Source organism: Salvelinus alpinus, chromosome 8 (assembly GCF_045679555.1).
Source record: "Salvelinus alpinus chromosome 8, SLU_Salpinus.1, whole genome shotgun sequence".
Classification (NCBI taxonomy): domain Eukaryota; kingdom Metazoa; phylum Chordata; class Actinopteri; order Salmoniformes; family Salmonidae; genus Salvelinus; species Salvelinus alpinus.
Window position 1 is genome coordinate 66160907 of NC_092093.1, and position 16813 is coordinate 66177719.

General features: G+C 41.9%; 1 protein-coding gene across 3 annotated transcripts in view; it reads right to left on the bottom strand.

The window, feature by feature from the left end:
* Window positions 1–270: 270 nt before the first annotated feature.
* Window positions 271–16813, bottom strand: part of LOC139583535 (RNA-binding protein 33-like) — a 47444-nt gene continuing 30901 nt past the window's right edge. For all 3 annotated transcript variants that reach the window (XM_071414715.1, XM_071414716.1, XM_071414714.1), the window contains exons 16-19: window positions 6469–6642; window positions 5291–5560; window positions 5035–5123; window positions 271–4894 (exon numbers count right to left, since the gene is read on the bottom strand). In XM_071414715.1, the coding sequence (XP_071270816.1) occupies window positions 4846–4894; window positions 5035–5123; window positions 5291–5560; window positions 6469–6642 (582 nt within the window). In that variant the 3' untranslated portion in view covers window positions 271–4845. The remainder of the gene's footprint in view (window positions 4895–5034; window positions 5124–5290; window positions 5561–6468; window positions 6643–16813) is intronic.

Here is a 16813-nt window from a genome sequence, read left to right on the forward strand (position 1 = left end):
GCATCTAATGTTTCCACCAACCACTAGGTGTCTCTGCAACACTGTAGATGCTTGGTAGTAACTTGGAAAAGAGCACATGACCACAAAAGAGCACATGACCACAATCTTCAAAGGAAGTGGTAATAACATAGAAATATGTTTATAAGCATAACTTTAGCATATTTCTTATCTGCTTCTAGTAAGCTCTTTATACTATTACAATTATGATCCTCTTCATCACTCTAGACTGTTTCAATCTGAAAGTTATTTCAAGAGAAACAAAAGACAAAAGACATTTAAAAGTGTTTATTTAGGTAAGAATCACTTAACTCTTCAACAATGTACATTGTAGCTTGTATTTTTCGTAAAAATCATTTAGCTGTTCAACGTGTTGCTGTCAATATTCAGTGTACAAACGCATCACAGGCAAACATTTCACGGACAAACACTGAAGTTCTTAAACAACAACATTGCATCACAAACTTTGGGGTTGTACAATCTTGACGGATCAACATGTCTCCCAACACAAATGTGAAACATACATTTTGGTATTTCTGTCAACGATTCAAGTCCGTTTTTTTCAGTGCTTGACAATATCACACCGCACAAGAAAATCAGTGTAGTACCTTTTCCACGATCCAACCAAACATTTGAATGCCGAGCATAGCTGGCATGAGTTGGGTGGAGTGGAAGCGAGTGGCTTTAAGTGTGTCTGATCTGTGACCCCCGGGTGTCGTCACAGAGATGTTAACCTCCATCCATTGGGCTAACAAACAAAGGTAATCCAGGCAAGGCCCCTGCTTGATACAGAGGGTTAAGAGCAGTAACAACCACCACCACAATAACAACACACATCAACTGAGTCAACGCCAACCTTGGAGGTTTGGGGGGGGGGGGGGGAGGATAGGGTTACAGGAAAAGAGGTTGGAAGAAGGAGAAGTCTGGCCAAGGGTGTTTGAGGTCCAAAACCACGCTGCAAAATTGACTGAAGATGAGGAAAAATGCGTCAATTGTGTTCTCACAGGACCTGCAAATCAAACAAATAGTGTTAGCATTGACGCAAGGTGTCAGTGGGCGGGATCCGACCTATAACGGAGAGAAGGAGTCAACTATGGTTATTCAGCCGTGGTTCTGCAAAACACAACGCGCTTCTGGATCCCATCCAGAACACCTGAGAAGAATAACAAATGTTAGTCGTTCCAAGATCTTTTAAACTTCAGGTTAAACTTCAATCCAACTGTCTTGTTTTGACCTTGGTAACATGTTAAGCAGCATAGCAGTTCACTGGACGTTCCCAGGGGGTGAAAACCATAGACATTTCAAATAAAATAACCAATAGCAGAAACAATAAGACAATATGAGCAGATCAGTCGATCACGAAGACACTATGTAACATCTTGTTTAAAATCTAAATTGGTGCAGCTTTTTTGTTGTTGTTGAAATCATCAACATTAAAACCGCTAAAGAGGAGCGCTCCAAACCTGATGACATAAAAATCATTACGTTCATCATAAAGCTCATGCAAGTACATTGGCAATAAAACCTGAGAAAGAAGGTACAAATAGGTCCAATATGAACCTGTTCTCCGTCACCAGACATAACTTATGTCGTATACTGATGTGACTTAAATGGCATAGCCGATACTTTAAATAAATCCATAGGATTCAGAATTAAAATTCAACACAGTTAGAAAAAGCAAACAAAAGGAGCAAAAACAAAACTAGGTCAGCTGAGTCAAAGTGAAACCACGAAAGGGGAACAGCGACAAACAAAACCACTTAAAAATTGTACTCAGCATCATGTACCCTTCTATGTCTTGCAGGAAACCGCAAGATTTGGACTTACAGCTAATACTATCGGCATTTAAAATACTTCAGAAATTATCAGTGCTGAGTGTTGGAGGGATGAGGGTAATTCAATATATACTATGAATAAGTACACTCAAATAATTGACTACAATAGATTCCTTGCCACAAATAATGGCATATTATTGTACCAAATTGGTATGTAATGGAAATATGTAGCCTACGTTAAAAAGTACCTCATCTTATTGCTACACCTAGATCCCAAGGTTCATTGCGCAACAGGCAATTGGTCAAGGATTTGGTCAAACACAGCACAGGGAGGGGAGTCAATGCATGAAACAATACCAGGGGGGCTAAAAACGAAACAATACCTTAAGAAAAATATTAGATCACAATGAATGACAGCTTGCATCAGAATTGAGCTTCATCGTAAAGCACAAGACACAGAGACATTAGACACACAGACAAAGTTGTGGGCTGGAGACGTTAAATCGGCTTCACATACCCATATCTTCATGGTATATATAGGCCATATTTTATTTATTTCCCCTTAAAAAAAGTCTTCAAATATCTACGAACAGAAACGGGGTCCAGGGTCTCTTTAGTTTTGGTTCAACACACAAACTAAACACTAGTAGAATAATTCAAGTCTGGACACATCAGTTTTTTTTTATATAGACATATATAAAAAGTGAACTTGATACAACAAAGCACATAACGAGAACTCAGAAAGTTTGGAACAACGATAAACATTCGGTGAAAGTTCTACTTGTTTGGTGTTATGTACATTACTAATACACTGATAATGGTTGCCCCCACACCGGTATTGCTCTGAACGACTTGAACGAAAACATACAAAAAGAATGTAATTATACTTCGACTGTTCTATTCTCATTTCTTATTACTCGAGGTTTGCCACTTTCGGAAGCAAGGAAATGTCAACAATATTTTCAAAATAAAAACTTCACCACACCTCCAGCAACACTGAAATGTACTACGTTGTCTTCAGAAGTAAATTGGACTTTGTTGCACCAGATACCAGGTTTCCGTAAACCTGAAATGGATCAATACTAAATCAAATGAACCACTGAAGGAAGGGAACATCCTCATGACATCAAAAGACCTGTGTGTGTGTGTGTGTGTGTGTGCGTTATGTAGGCATGCATGTATGTGTTCATTAATCTAGATAATCACTCAGCATAGAAAGAGTTGGTAAATTAATTTGTTCTGGAAAGTAAAACAAAACACAAACGTCCTCTTTCCTTTAGCGGCTTGGTGTTCTTATCAGAATGATAAACTACAGAGATTGTCAAGACTGCTACGACATCTTTAAATTCTGGCCAAACACAAAAACAACAAACCAGTATCCTTGTTTTACCATTAAATCAAAAGTAACGTTTACTATTAAATTAAAGCTCTATATGAATATCAGCTAGTCAGAAAGTCATGCAAACCAGACCAAACCAGGCTTCCAACTGTTCCTAAATGAGCCATATCAATAGTTTTCATAATATAAATTGGCCAACAACATTCATTGTATCAGTAATCCAATACAGATAAATATGAATTTATAGCAACTTAAACAAATCTGCTACAACGTAAAAGTGTACCCTGCAAAAAAAAAACAGGAAGCTTCATAAGGTCTTTCTTTTTCCAATCAATCTGTGAAAGATATTGTTGACATAGTTTTATAGCCTACCAGCCATACTCAGCATTTCAATCATTATCCCAAAGGACCATGACAATCAAAAATCCTTAAAATAGAACTTGTAATGATAATTTATTCTGGAGCACACCCACTAAACCTGACATGTACCAATGAAATCAGAATATGCTAAAAAAAAATATATACAAATATACAAAGTTGAGTGAATCAGAAAAGTAAAATAATGTCTAAAACCCATTTCGAGATCGCTCCAATGTAGGCGGCCTATTCGTGTATAACCAATTAAAAGACTAAATAAAAGGCTCAGTGATCAAGTAACACTACCGGACAAAATGGACTCTTTAGTGCGAGAAGGAAAATGAAACCAGTCTTTACCAGTTAACGTCAATTAACTTAAAAGTGCAGAAGAAAACCTAACATATAGACACTATTATCCATGTTATCCAGTTTTAATGTTAGGAATAAGATATTACTATATTTTGTATGGCCAGTCAATCTAGATTCTATTCGAACAAAAATCCTTGGAACCATTACCTGATGCATGTGTAAGTTTGAATCATCCTCATCATCACACCCTCAAACTGCATTTGAACAGAATTTTTGTTAATGGCTTTAATACGTTCCCACATGTTCTCCACTAGGCAGTGCCATTTACCCAGAAACTAAACGCTGCTTGAGGAAGGGCCCTACCCAAAAAGCCACCCCATAGTGTACATAATCATTATCAAATGCTGCCATCTATAGGAGGAAAATGGCACTGCCAGAAGGAAAACTATGTAGTGGCAAGCCTCGCTCCTGTTCTACACCTGTTTTATTCAGTAGCTTTCCTCGAATCCAAAACACCTGTTCAGAAAATGAGCAAAATCTTGAGGTACAGCTTAAAACAATAGCCTACAACACAGGCAGATCTCCAGAACTCTTCTCTCTTAACTGTTGATATCGATGGGGTTCACAACTGAGCCGAGGATGGGAGCAACCATTATCCAGTGTCAACCACTACTTCTTGTTGTCGTTAGTGCCCGATGCACAAACCTTTTACTCAAACCTTTTTTCATATCTCACATTTCTTCTGTCACAGTTTGAACGTCACCAGACCGGCGACCATGAACATATTGTCACATGAAACTGGCATTGAACCTCCCCCATGACCGCAATTCAACCATGAGAAAAAAAACATGCTGCTTTGTGCTGAGGATCTCCACAGTAGATAGTCTGCAGGCGAGGCGGTTGGGGGTGCTTGTTGTGAGGAGGATGAGGGTACGGTGTAGGTTAGTGTTCCATAGGGACGTGGTTACATCTAGCTGAAGGAGCTGTACACGGGAGCCTCAAGGTTGAATAAGCATCTGACGCGACGTCCCCGCACCGGGCGCTCGCCGCCTCCCTCTACCGCTCGCTTCAGCCGTCAATCAGCGACACGTCAATGTGCGACAAATCTATCATATGCCTGTATGGTTACAAAAGGAGGATGTCTCGTTGAGTAAGCGTTCTAATTTGGCGTTAGGTGTAGGCCCTATTTTAGAGAGATGACCTCATTAGGATTTGTGGGTTTTAAAAAGGGAGAGTGAAACAAAGTGGTTCATTTACCTGTTGAAGCTGACTTGGAAACTCAGGGCATGCTGGGGATTGTGAAATTTGGCAATAGCTTTCCTCTGATGGGGCAGCATTTTGAACATCTGCAGCCGAATAAGCAGAAGAAGGGAAGAGCATGCGTTTAGAACAGGGCAGTTGCTGCTACTCTCATCTCAAGCTTCTCTCATCCATATTGGGCCCTGGTTGAAAGTAGCACACAATATGTGGAGAATAGGGTATCGTTTGGGACACAGACATGGGGGGGGCATACCTGGATGGGGCCGATGGAGTTGAGCAGGTTTTGGAGCTGCGTGTCCGTGGTGGATGTAGACAGGCCGTCTATGGACACAGTGCAGGCCTGGCTGTCCCCCGTCACCGCCCCTCGCTGATTCTGTCTGGTGGGCATCAGGCGCCCACACCCCAGCTGACCCGCTCCTCCTGCCACCGCTGCCCCTCTGGCTCTGCCACGCCCACACCCCAGCTGACCAGCTCCTCCTGCCACCGCTGCCCCTCTGGCTCTGCCACGCCCCGGGACAACCACCTGTACCAGGCAGGGAGGAAAGCAAAGGGGGGGGGGGGGGGGGGAGAGAGGAAACGGCTTGAACCTCTTATGCAAGCATGTTGATGTTTTAATTCCGTATCCAGCCGAGTGGAGACGAGATGTCTGACACATCTACCGGGTCTACTGTTTTTCAGCATGAGTGAAAATTCAACAACCGGATGGTTTTCCTCCCTTCTATTTTCCCAAACACCTCCAGGCTGCTGAGCTGCTTTTTCTTGATTGACTCATCATATTTCTATATACGGCGTCAACGTCAAGCCATGACGACTGCTGCCTGCGCGCTGTGTGCATCTGCTGCATCGAGGGAGAGACCCCAGAGTACAGAGAAGAGAACCAGCCAGGCGCCGTGGTGACTGACTCCCCCGGTCAGCGTCGCCGAGCTGAGGGTGTCCGCCGAGACGGCAGGCTGCTGACAGGCGTGCAGAGATGCCAGGAGACCCTGTGTCACGCCGACTCTCAGCTTGTCAACATGACAATACCTGGCACACTAGCCTGTCATATTACTAGAGCTACTCCAACTGGTAAACCTACTAAATGGCAGGGGAACGCCAGAGGTATAAAAAACATATAGAGAATAGCAATGTGCTCAGAGGATTTCTTACATTTATATTTAAGATGAAAGACCTAGTTACCGCTCCTATCCAAAACATAACACCCGTCCTTAACAAATATGACAGTATTAGACAATTTTGTATCATTTCATCAGAGGAAACGCATGTTCTGTCCAAAATGGCACCCCATATGGCTCTGGTCAAAGGTAATGCACTATGTAGGGAATAGGGTGCACTATGTAGGGAATAGGGTGCCATTTGGGAAATGTTAAATGTTTTATGTATTTTGTGTAGTGGTGGTAATGGGGCTAAGTGTGAGGAGGGAGAACAACCTACCCTGTTGCCCAGGCCCCCTCTGTCCCCCTGTGTGACCAGGCCCTGTATGGGCTGTCCTCCGGGGGGGTTGGCCAGGGTTATCTTCCTCACTGGGCCCTGGCGGAGATGGGGGGCGGGCCTGGTCGCCTGCTGCTGCTGCTGGATGGGGGCGCTGATACCACTCACATCTGCTCCCTGGAGATCACACAGCACAGGGGAAATAAATAGACTGCAGGGGCTGCGTCCCAAATTGCACCATGTTCCCTATATAGAGTGCGTTCAGAAAGTATTCACACCACTTGCCTTTTTACGCATTTTGTTGTTACAGCCTGAATTTAGAATGGATTAAATTGACATTTGTCACTGGCCTACACCCAATACCTCATAATGTCAAAGTGGAATTATGTTTTTGACATTTTTACAAATTAATAAAGAATTAAAAGCCAAAATGTCTTGAGTCAGTAAGTATTCAACCACTTTGTTATGGCAAGCCTAAATAAGTTCAGGTGTAAAAATGTGCTTAACAAGTCACATAAGTTGCATGGACACACTCTGTGTGCAATAATAGTGTTTAAGGTATCAACAAAAAATATATGAAAAAATTATTGGATGAAACATTGAATTTGGCACTACTGCTATTAGCCAACAGAAACGCATTGAATAACAGATTCAATACATGGAATAACAGATGGTCCCAAAAAATATCAAAAGGAAGTTTGTTCTGAAGTGTCTGTCCTACAGTTGAAGTCGGAAGTTTACATACACTTAGCTTGGAGTAATTAAAACTTGTTTTTCAACCACTCCACAAATTTCTTGTTAACAAACTATAGTTTTGGCAAGTCGGTTAGGACATCTACTTTGTACAGTCATGGCCAAAAGTTGAGAATGACACAAATATACATTTTCACAAAGTCTGTTGCCTCAGTTTGTATGATGGCAATTTGCATATACTCCAGAATGTTATGAAGAGTGATCAGATGAATTGCAATTAATTGCAAAGTCCCTCTTTGCCATGCAAAGGAACTGAATCCCCAAAAAACATTTCCACTGCATTTCAGCCCTGCCACAAAAGGACCAGTGATTCTCTCGTTAACACAGTTGTGAGTGTTGACGAGGACAAGGCTGGAGATCACTCTGTCATGCTAATTCAGTTCGAATAACAGACTGGAAGCTTCAAAAGGAGGGTGGTGCTTGGAATCATTGTTCTTCCTCTGTCAACCATGGTTACCTGCAAGGAAACACGTGCCGTCATCATGCTTTGCACAAAAAGGGCTTCACAAAAAGGGCCAGTAAGATTGCACCTAAATCAACCATTTATCGGATCATCAAGAACTTCAAGGAGAGCGGTTAAATTGTTGTGAAGAAGGCTTCAGGGCGCCCAAGAAAGTCCAGCAAGCGCCAGGACCGTCTCCTAAAGTTGATTCAGCTGCGGGATTGGGGCACCACCAGTACAGAGCTTGCTCAGGAATGGCAGCAGGCAGGTGTGAGTGCATCTGCACGCACAGTGAGGTGAAGACTTTTGGAGGATGGCCTGGTGTCAAGGGCAGCAAAGAAGTCACTTCTCTCCAGGAAAAACATCAGGGACAGACTGATATTCTGCAAAAGGTACAGGGATTGGACTGCTGAGGACTGGGATAAAGTCATTTTCTCTGATGAATCCCCTTTCCGATCGTTTGGGGCATCTGGAAAAAAAGCTTGTCTGGAGAAGACAAGGTGAGTGCTACCATCAGTCCTGTGTCATGCCAACAGTAAAGCATCCTGAGACCATTCATGTGTGGGGTTGCTTCTCAGCCAAGGGAGTGGGCTCACTCACAAATGTGCCTAAGAACACAGCCACGAATAAAGAATGGTACCAACAAGTCCTCCGAGAGCAACTTCTCCCAACCATCCAGGAACAGTTTGGTGACGAACAATGCCTTTTCCAGCATGATGGAGCACCTTGCCATTAAGGCAAAAGTGATAACTAAGTGGCTCGGGGAACAAAACATCAATATTTTGGGTCCATGGCCAGGAAACTCCCCAGACCTTAATCCCATTGAGAACTTGTGGTCAATCCTCAAGAGGCGGGTGGACAAACAAAAACCCACAAATTCTGACAAACTCCAAGCATTGATTATGCAAGAATGGGCTGCCATCAGTCAGGATGTGGCCCAGAAGTTAATTGACAGCATGCCAGGGCGGATTGCAGAGATCTTGAAAAAGAAGGGTCAACACTGCAAATATTGACTCTTTGCATCAACTTCATGTAACTGTCAATAACAGCCTTTGACACTTATGAAATGCTTGTAATTATACTTCAGTATTCCATAGTAACATCTGACAAAAATATCTAAAGACACTGAAGCAGCAAACGTGAAAATTTATATTTGTGTCATTCTTAAAACTTTTGGCCTCGACTGTATATGACACAAGTCATTTTTCCAACAATTGTTTACAGACAGATTATTTCACTTATAATTCACTGCATCACAATTCCAGTGGGTCAGAAATTTACATACACTAAGTTGACTGTGCCTTTAAACAGCTTGGAAAATTCCAGAAAATAATGTCATGGCTCAAGAAGCTTCTGATAGGCTGCTTGACATAATTTGAGTTAATTGGAGGTGTACCTGCTTGAAATTTAGTGCCTCTTTGCTTGACATCATGAGAAAATCTAAAGAAATCAGCCAAGACCTCAGAAAATAAATTGGAGACCTCCACAAGTCTGGTTCATCCTTGGGAGCAATTTCCAAATGCCTGAAAGTACCACGTTCATCTGTACAAACAATAGTACGCAAGTATAAACACAATGGGACCACGCAGCCGTCATACCGCTCAGTAAGGAGACGTGTTCTGTCTCCTAGAGATGAACGTACTTTGGTCCGAAAAGTGCAAATCAATCCCAGAACAACAGCAAAGGACCTTGTGAAGATGCTGGAGGAAACAGGTACAAAAGTATCTATATCCACAGTAAAACGAGTCCTATATCAACATAACCTGAAAGGCAGCTCAGCAAGGAAGAAGCCACTGCTCCAAAACCGCCATAAAAAAGCCAGAGTACGGTTTGCAACTGCACATGGGGACAAAGATCATACTTTTTGGAGACATGTCCTCTGATCTGATGAAACAAAAATAATGAGCATCGTTACGTTTGGAGGAAAAAGGGGGAGGCTTGCATGCCGAAGAACACCATCCCAACCGTCAAGCACATTGGTAGCAGCATCATGTTGCGGAGGTGCTTTGCTGCAGGAGGGACTGGTGCACTTCACAAAATAGATGGCATCATGAGGTAGGAAAATTATGTGGATATATTGAAGCAACATCTCAAGACATCAGTCAGGAAGTTAAAGCTTGGTCGCAAATGGGTCTTCCAAATGGACAATGACCCCAAGCATACTTCCAAAGACAAAATGTGACAAAATGGCTTCAGGACAACAAAGTCAAGGTATTGGAGTGGACATCACAAAGCCCTGACCTCATCCTATAGAAAATGTGTGGGCAGAACTGAAAAAGCGTGTGCGAGCATGGAGGCCTACAAACCTGACTCCGTTACACCAGCTCTGTCAGGAGGAATGGGCCAAAATTCACCCAATTTATTGTGGGAAGCTTGTGGAAGGCTACCCGAAACGCTTGACCCAAGTTAAACAATTTAAAGGCAATGCTACAAAATACTGATTTAGTGTATGTAAACTTCTGACCGACTGGGAATGTGATGAAAGAAATAAAAGCTGAAATAAATAATTCTCTCTACTATTATTCTGACATTTCACATTCTTAAAATAAAGTGGTGATCTTAACTGACCTAAAACGGGGAATTTTTACTAGGATTAAATGTCAGGATTTGTGAAAAACTGAGTTTAAATGTATTTGGCTAAGTTGTATGTAAACTTCCGACTTCAACTGTATATCTGTGAGATCTAAGAAATTATTTATTTATCCCCTTATTTTAGGCACTAAACTCCATATATACTTCCATACATTTTTTAAACTGGTACCAGGGACTTTATGATAAGTCTTAGGAGTTGTCATAATATTTTGCAGGCCAAACCGTTACAGATGTTTTTGTAAGAAGAACGATTTTCGGGATGTCTCATGGTCTGACAAACACCGCTCTAGCTCTGCCACCTTTCACCGCAGATGAGGAAATGCAATATCGGCGGATGCGGTGGATTGAGACGCAGCCCAGGCAAAAAAACAGATATCTTTAGCTTAAAACAGACGGATTCTGATAATCATTTTTTATTATTATGTTCATTAGATTTCTGTAGGGGCGAGGAAATTGTAGGCCAACGGTTAACATGATTTGTTTGTGACTACCTCATCTCTGTAGACCAGGGAGGTTTTCCTATGGTTGGCTAAGAAGGGCACCTATCGGTAGATGGGCAAAATAAAAAGCAGACATTGAATATCTCTTTGAGCATGATGAAGTTATTTATTACACTTTGGATAGTGTATCAATACACCATGCCAATACAAAGATACAGGCGTCCTTCCTAACAGAGTTGCCGGAGAGGAAGGAAACCGCTTAGGGATTTAACCATGAGGCCAATGGTGACTTTAAAATAGTTACAGAATTTTATGGATGTGATAGAAGAAAACTGAGGATGGATCAACAACATTGTAGTTACTCCACAATACTAACCTAATTGACAGAATGAAAAGAAAGAAGCCTGTACAGAATAAAACATGTTCCAAAACATACATCCTGTTTGCAACAAAAGTAATACTGCAAAAAATGTAGTAAAGCTTTGTCCTGAAAACAAAGTGTTTGTTTTATTGGATTTGTCCCAAACATGAGTACTGAGTATCACTCTCCATATTTTCAAGTATATGGGTGGCTGCATCATGTTATGTGTATGCTTGTAATCTTTAAGGACTGGAGTTTTTCAGGATTAAAAAAAAGACACGGAATGAAGCTAAGCATAGGCAAAATCCTAGAGGAAAACCTGGTTCAGTCTGCTTTCCACCAGACACTGGGAGACAAATGTACCTTTCAGCAGGAAAATAACCTAAAACACAAGGCCACATTTACACTGGAGTTGCATACCAAGAAGACAGTGAATGTTCCTGAGTGGCTTTGACTTAAATCTACTTGAAAATCTATGGCAAGACCTGAAAATGGTTGTCTAGCAATGATCAACAACCAATGACAGAGCTTGAAGAATTTTGAAAAGAATAAATGGGCAAATGTTGCACAATCCAAGTGTAGAAAGCTCTTAGAGACTTACCTATAAAGACTCACAGCTGTTATCGCTGCCAAAGGTGCTTCTATAAAGCATTGACTTGGGGGGTGAGAATACTTAAGTAAATTATATAAATCTGTATTTCATTTTCAATAGATTTGCTAAAATGTCATGTTTTTACTTTGTCATTATGGGGTATTGTGTGTAGATGGGTGAACAGCAATTATATTTCATCCATTTTGAATTCAGGCTATAACACAACAAAAAGTGGAATAAGTCAAGTGGTATGAATACTTTCTGAAGGCACTGCACTCCTTTTGACTTTTGTAGTGCACTACCCATAGGGGGCTCTGGTCAGAAGTTGTGCACTTTGTAGGGCATAGGTTGCCATTTCGGACGTATACCCTCTGATCGATTGCCTTCCCACACATTTCTTGGTTTTAACACACAGTTATACCGTATATTGTCTGACTGGAGTCCTAAGACCTTGAAATCAATACAAGTGCCCGGCGATTCAGAGAACAGAGACCGATCACGGATTCCAGAATGGTTGAAAAAGATCCTGCCCGAAATGGACCGCCAGAGCAATGTCTGAAGCGAGGCTAGCTTCCCCGTTCAGACCTCACAATACCCATGAAGACATTCGCTTTGAGTGGAGCAGTGTGGGCCTCATGCTGTGAATGGATACTGTTAAGTTCATGTTTTAAGTATCCCTATATTTCTGTTATTACGGGGCTATCACTCAGTCAAGAGTGCAAGAGTGCGCATGCGCAGGAAGGTTGTTCGTTGTTGAACCTGGCCTTGAGTGTAATGGCTACCTTGTAGTGTGTTCATATAGTAGAGTAAACTTTGTTAAACTGGAACCTTGTCGTTGTGTCATTTCGAGTTAACATTGGTAGCAGAGGATGGCTTCTAACTACAACGTGCCACCTCGCTTCGACGAGAAGAGGTCGTACGAAAGTTGGAAAAATGAACTGGGAATCTGGACACGCGTTACTAATCTGGACGCGAAAAAGCAAGCACTTGCGGTGGTATTATCGCTCGAGGGAAGAGCGAGAGATACAGCACTGGAAATATCCGTTGAGGATTTGAACAAGGATGACGGTATGGGAACTTTGATCACAGCACTGGATTCTGTATTTCTTAAAGAAGAGAAAGACCGTGCCTACGAGGCATATTCAAACTTTGACAGTGTTACGAGAGATAGTTCGGTTGCAATGGCGGACTACATCATTGATTTCGAACAGAGGTACAATAGAATGCGCAAGTACGACATGGTTCTCCCAGATGCAGTGTTAGCTTTCAAGTTGCTAGATACTGCCTGTCTAGATGGTAGGGAGAAACAGTTGGCTTTGACTGCTTGTACTGTGCTGACTTTTGCATCTATGAAGTCGGCACTAAAAAGAATATTTGGTGAGAAGACGTCTGTCGCGCCAATAACAGATGGAATGCAAGTGAGTGACGCAGCATATTACACCGAGCAGCACAGAAAAGGCGCCAACAAGTCACGTTCTCAAGACAACCAGAAGAGGGCGCCATTTCCCGGCACAAATCCACTGGACACATATGGAAGGAGATCAAAATGTGCAATTTGTCAAAGCACTTACCATTGGGTTATTAAAGACTGTCCTCATAAAAATGAACAAGTTAAACTAACAGAGGAAAATGTAAACACAGAGATAGAGCAGTGTAACATTACACTGTTTTCAAATGAATCTGATACTGAGATTTTTATAGTTGAATCCTTAGGATCTGCTGTGATTGATACTGCATGTACACGGACAGTGTGTGGTGCAAAATGGCTTGATAGCTATGTCAGTGAACTAAATATGAAAGAAGTACAAAATATGATTGACACACCAAGCAAAAGAGCTTTCAAATTTGGAGATGGGAGAATTGTCCATTCTACCAAGAGAGTTAAGATACCAGCAAAAATTGGTCAGACTAAGTGTCACATTGAAACAGAGGTGGTCCCTACAGATATCCCCTTACTATTAAGCAAAGCTTCCCTCAAGAAGGCAGAGGCTGTACTAGACATAAAAAATGACAAGGCAGTGATGTTTAAACAACCAGTGACTCTTGAACTTACTACCTCAGGCCACTATTGTGTAAACATTTTAGACAAAGACATCTCACAGAGTCCATGCAAAAATGAGATTCTGACAGACACAGAGCACATGGAGATTCTGACAGTCACAGAGAACATGAGCACTAAAGAAAAACACAAAGTATTGCAAAAGCTTTACAAACAGTTTGGACATGATACAGTTGACAGACTTCAGAAGTTACTCAGCAGTTCAGGGAATAATGATGATGAGAAGTACGAAACTGGAAACAAAGTGTACTACAAACGAGTTGACTGTCAAGAGTGGAAAGGACCGGGAGTAATCATTGGTCAAGATGGTGTGGTGATATTTGTGAGGCACGAAGGCATGATTGTCAGGGTGCATCACTCAAGATTGCGGAAAGTAAATGATCAACAAGATAGAGGGGCTGTAGCTGAGAATCAGTCTCCTAATGAAAATGACAAAAAGGACACAGTAACAGACACAAACCTACCAGATGTCACATCCAATGATATGGACACTGAAACTGACACAGGAAATGGAGCAGAGACCTTTAACCATGCCACAGGCAATACTATTGAGCGTTCAAATGAGGAAAACATTCAACAACAGCGTGATGACGTACTGACACCCAGAGGAAGACGTAGGCAGTGTCGGTTTCTCCATAGCATCTACAGGCACCTTAAAACCGACCCCAGATCAGGGGTCAAAATTTCTGAAATCTGACTCCCTGTCAGGAAAAGTGCTGTAGAAGTAGTTCTGTACCACTCAGAGACAAAATTCCAACGGCTATAGAAACTAGAAAGTGTTTTCTATCCAATAATAACAATAATATGCATATTGTACGATCAAGAATTGAGCACGAGGCAGTTTAATTTGGAGACCAAAAAATGCTAATGCGGAACAGCACCCCCTATAGTTGCAAGAAGTTAAGAGAACATGGTTGTTCCAATCTGAAAACAGGACAAACTGTTAAATACATGGACAGAGAAAGTGGTATTCCACATACAGCAACCGTCATTGGACGAACAGGAAAAGTAAAACACAAGAACTGGTACAACTTGCAGTACTCTGAACCAGCTACACTTTCTGGTACAACAGGGTCAGCTGACCTGTCACTTGTAGATAATATCAGAATTGAATCAATGGAAAATCGAGAAAAACAGAATGACATTCAAAATGATGATGTACTTGAAACAAAGGACGTGTCATTTGACTCAGCTAAGCTAGATGAGCTCAGTAATTGGAGGAAAAATTGAGTGTTTGAGGAAGTCAAAGACATTGGCCAAAAGTGCGTATCAACAAGGTGGGTGTGTACCCTTAAAGAATCCTTAACTGGAATAGTGCCCAAAGCACGTCTAGTGGCTAGAGGTTTTGAGGGGCTGGCTGCTAAAGAACTCCCAAAAGACACACCGACATCAGAGTCACTCAGATTGCTGATGTCAGTGATCTGCCAGAAAAAATGGAAACTTAATTCCATAGACATCAAATCTGGATTTTTGCAGGGAACAGAGCTGTCAAGGGACATTCACATCCGACCTCCGCCCGAAGCTAAAAGTGAAGGAACACTGTGGAAACTAAAAAGGTGTGTGTATGGACTGGCAGATGGATCACTCTACTGGTACAACAAAGTCAAGGCAACAATGCTGAATACAGGTGGAAAAATGTCACAAGTGGATCCTGCAGTCTTCTATTGGCTTGATCAAGACTGCAATGTGACTGGAGTACTTGCCTGTCATGTTGATGACTTTATCTGGGGTGGCTCACAGACCTTTGCTTCAACTGTGATTCCACACCTCAAAGCTGTTTTCTAGGTTGGCCGTGAGGAGCATGATCATTTTTGTTATGTTGGCATAGAGTTTATTACAGTTGATGGAAAAATACTGATGCAACAGGAGAGCTATATCAAGAATCTTCAACCCATCCACATGGATTCTTCAAGAGCCGTACAAAGGAATTCCCCTCTGTGGAATTGAAGCTGGTCAATTGAGGTCAAAGATAGGACAAATTTTATGGGCTGCGAGACAGAGTAGACCTGGTTTGATGGTTGCAACTTGGCATCTAACACAAAACACGCCACTGTACAAACCATTCATGAGGCAAACAAAGTTGTTCGTAAACTGAAATCACAACAAGTGACTTTAATGTTTCAGCATGTTGGAAAAGATGACTCTTTGAAAACTGGTTGTCTTCAGTGATGCTTCGCTAGGTTATCACTGGTGGGACAAAATGGCACTTCCTACCTGTAGTTTGTGTCACTGACAACTACTCATTAGTTGATGCTGTGAAGTCAACCAAGTCTGTCACAGAGAAAATACTTTGAGATTAGCAGCATCAAGGAACTTATTCAAGCACAGAGAATCCAGCGGATTCTGTGGTCGACCACAAAGGAACAGCTTGCTGACTGTCTGACTAAAAAGGGAGCATCCGGTCTTGTGCTCCTACAGGCTCTCGCTCCTACAGGCTCTCAGTAATGGAAAGTGGCAGCTTGAGTAATACAAATAAAAACTGTCACACAACCCATTTGTAATGGGGATCTTGAATAATACTTGGACATTTAATTATGTTGTTGATGTTTTTTTTGTCTTTAAAGAAAAGGGGGAGATTGTTAAGTTCATGTTTTAAGTATCCCTATATTTCTGTTATTACGGGGCTATCACTCAGTCAAGAGTGCAAGAGTGCGCATGCGCAGGAAGGTTGTTCGTTGTTGAACCTGGCCTTGAGTGTAATGGCTACCTTGTAGTGTGTTCATATAGTAGAGTAAACTTTGTTAAACTGGAACCTTGTCGTTGTGTCATTTCGAGTTAACAGATACAACATGGGATGGTGGATGGACACACTCGTTATTAAATAAGAGTTACAGATAGCTAGGGCTGTGCAGCCTACGATTACCATGCTTATACACACACGACACACAAACCGGCACAAGCTGCCACAGCTGAAAGGTCGTCTCTCGTCTCCTCTCTTATTCTAAATGTGACAGATCAATACCGGGGAGAGAAAGACAGCAGTGGTATATGACTTACCCGTCTCTTGCCGTCCCCCCCAGCAAATGGATTAATCCTCCTATAGAAATCTACAGCTGCTGATTGCACCCATCAGATGCTAAGCTGCATTACAACCGAGTGACATGTTCCC